We start from the raw sequence: 2816 nt of genomic DNA on the forward strand, positions 1-2816 counted from the left end.
GGGTCGGAGAACAGCTTGCGCGGAGATATTCATCAGGGTACAAGAAGCTCCGCTTAAATTTATGTAGGCGCTCGCCCATGCAGTGGCGCTGCCGGCTCTTTCTTTCCTCACCACGACTCGGAGGGTCCTGCCATGCCCAGGACGCCCCCCAAACGCTCTGCATCCACATCTCCAGACGATGCAAGACCATCCAAGCGGCTGGCCACCTCTTCCCCAGAGGAGGGTGAGCTAGATGACGTGTCGCCGCTGCCTGCGCGGCCAGCCACTCCGCCGAAGACGAAGGTTCCGTTCCCATTCAAAAGAAAACCGACAAATCGTGATGATAAGCCGGGAGGATCTTCAGTTGGGGATGAAAAGGCTAGAGGTGCGCCGATGGCTTATGTGAGGTCAGAGGAGGAATACAGACACAGAGAAGACGAGCGGAGGTGGATGCATCCACGACCGTCACGACACGATTCTCAAGCTGTTTCAATGAGAGGGGATCGCTGGGAGCCATCCATGGGCCGGTATGAGCATAGCTCTCGTTTGAGATGGGATTACCACGAATACCCTTCGGCTCCTTACTACCACTCTCGTGGTGGCGACCGTGGCTCACCGGAACGGTGGGAGTACCCGCCCCGGACGTCAGTTTCCCCTCATCGTGACCAGCCGCATCGCGCGTCGTCTCGCTCACCTTCTTCTCCCCGCTCTCGCTCGCCATTATCCCCCGTTGTCACCAGAGAGAAACACCGCCTACCACCTCCGCGCAGAATAACCGAGGACCTCGCAACACTTTCGGAAAGTTACTATGATGGTCGGAGTGATTCGGGAAAGCGGAGTCGTAGTAGAGAACACCCTCGCAGCCCACATGACCGTGCCCATGGTGGGGACGACTGGTCACGTCAGCATGGACGAGAGGCGGATAGGTATGTTCACGACGATGACCGATACCATCGGCCGCGCGACGATGACAGAGACGACTGGCGGCGAGATAGGTTACGATATGATGATCGCGCAGAGCCGCAGCACTATTCCCGTCGCGGGATGGACAGCTACCGTCCAATTTCTCCAGGAGCAGAAACCCCTCGGCCCCTCTCACCGCACTCGCCACCTCACAATGGGATCACCGGGCACACTTCACCATCCCCTCCCGAGTCTCCGCCACCCCCGCCGCCTCCGGAAGGACGTAAGGACCGAGTCCTGCCTACTGACCATGCTACAATCAAAATAACGCTCAAGAAACCTCCTGCGCCTCTTAACACCCATTCACCTCCCTCATTTCCATTGTTGGCTGCTTCGGCGAAGGATGCGGAAGTAAGGCAGGACGATGCGTCCAAGCAGGACGATCTTAGAGAACCTGGTGAGGTGAAGGCCGTGGTGCAGAGGCCGAAACGGAAGGTGGTTGTAAGGACACGGGACGAGGAAGCCAAGGCGTACGGTAGGATGTTCATGGGCTGTGGACGGCATGACGACTATGATGTCTTGACCAAACTGGGAGAAGGAACATTTGGGTATGTCCGGCTCTAATCCTCGACCTCACGCATTCGTTGTTAACTTTACTCAGGGAGGTTCACAAAGCTATACACCGCGAGAAGGGCCATGCCGTTGCACTCAAACGCATCCTGATGCATAATGAGAAGGAGGGAATGCCTGTGACAGCCTTGCGAGAAATCAAAATTCTCAAGGCTTTGCAGCATCCTTGCATCATTGAAATTTTGGATATGTTCGTGATGAAGAGTGTGTTCATCGCTTTTTGGATGCGTTCGGTACTGATGCCGCCTTGCAGGCAAGGGTAAGGACTCGCCGTTGTCGGTGTACATGGTCTTTCCGTACATGGACCACGACCTCGCCGGCTTGCTCGAGAACGAGCGGGTGAAGCTGACTCCAAGCCAGATCAAATTGTACATGAAACAGCTATTGGAAGGCACGGAGTACATGCACCGGGTAAGCTTGATGCGCGCCGCATGCTCCACTACAGGACCGACCAGTTTTACCGCTAGAATCATATCCTTCACCGTGACATGAAGGCAGCGAATCTGCTCATCTCAAACACCGGGTCGCTCAAGATTGCGGACTTTGGTCTCGCGCGGGCGTATGATCCCAGCATCGTTGACGTGAAGGAGGATTTTCGCGGTAAGGAGCGCAAGTATACGAACTGCGTTGTCACACGGTGGTATCGCCCGCCTGAACTCCTGCTCGGCGCTCGTCAGTATGGTGGAGAAGTCGACATGTGGGGGATCGGGTGCGTTTTTTTCGGGGCTGGTGAAGTTGCGAAAGTTCAATATACTAACGTGTGACCCAGCTGCGTCTTGGGGGAGATGTTCTGGCGGAGGCCAATTCTTCCGGGATCTTCGGATCTGGACCAGGTAGACAAGATATGGCAGCTTTGCGGTTCGCCCTCGCAGCAGACCTGGCCCGGGTATGACGCCTTGCCGGGATGTGAGGGAGTAAAACGGTTCAAGCCATACAGCAGGCGGTTGAGGCTTGTTTACGAAGAGTCTGTAATTCTCACATACTCGCATGAGGTCGCTAACCTATTTTGCTGCTCCGTAGCATTGGGGCCGAGACAGTTGACCTGCTGGACAAGCTCCTCACCTGCAACCCGCGAGAGCGAATTACCGCAGAAAAGGCCCTTGACCACCAATACTTTTGGTCGGATCCTCTACCGGCTGATCCCAAGACGTGCGTATTTTTTTCCGCCGCATTCACCGTATTCCTCGTCTAACCCGTGTTACGATTACATTGGCCTAGTTTGCCACGGTATGAAGCGTCGCACGAATTTGACAAACGAGGACGGCGCAACCAAGCTGCAGTGGGAGCCCACGGACATGCACCTC

The 2816-nt window shown here is 55.8% G+C and overlaps 1 protein-coding gene across 1 annotated transcript; it reads left to right on the top strand.

The window, feature by feature from the left end:
* Window positions 1–132: 132 nt before the first annotated feature.
* Window positions 133–2704, top strand: FIBRA_07321 (uncharacterized protein; the record flags this gene model as incomplete). Its single annotated transcript, XM_012329007.1, has 6 exons — window positions 133–1490; window positions 1544–1716; window positions 1766–1923; window positions 1980–2221; window positions 2282–2476; window positions 2533–2704. 6 exons carry the CDS (start codon window positions 133–135, stop codon window positions 2702–2704), a joined length of 2298 nt encoding a protein of 765 aa, XP_012184397.1.
* Between the last annotated feature and the right edge of the window lie 112 nt (window positions 2705–2816).

The sequence above is a fragment of the Fibroporia radiculosa genome, assembly GCF_000313525.1.
Source record: "Fibroporia radiculosa TFFH 294 genomic supercontigs, scaffold12541, whole genome shotgun sequence".
Classification (NCBI taxonomy): Eukaryota; Fungi; Basidiomycota; class Agaricomycetes; order Polyporales; family Fibroporiaceae; genus Fibroporia; species Fibroporia radiculosa.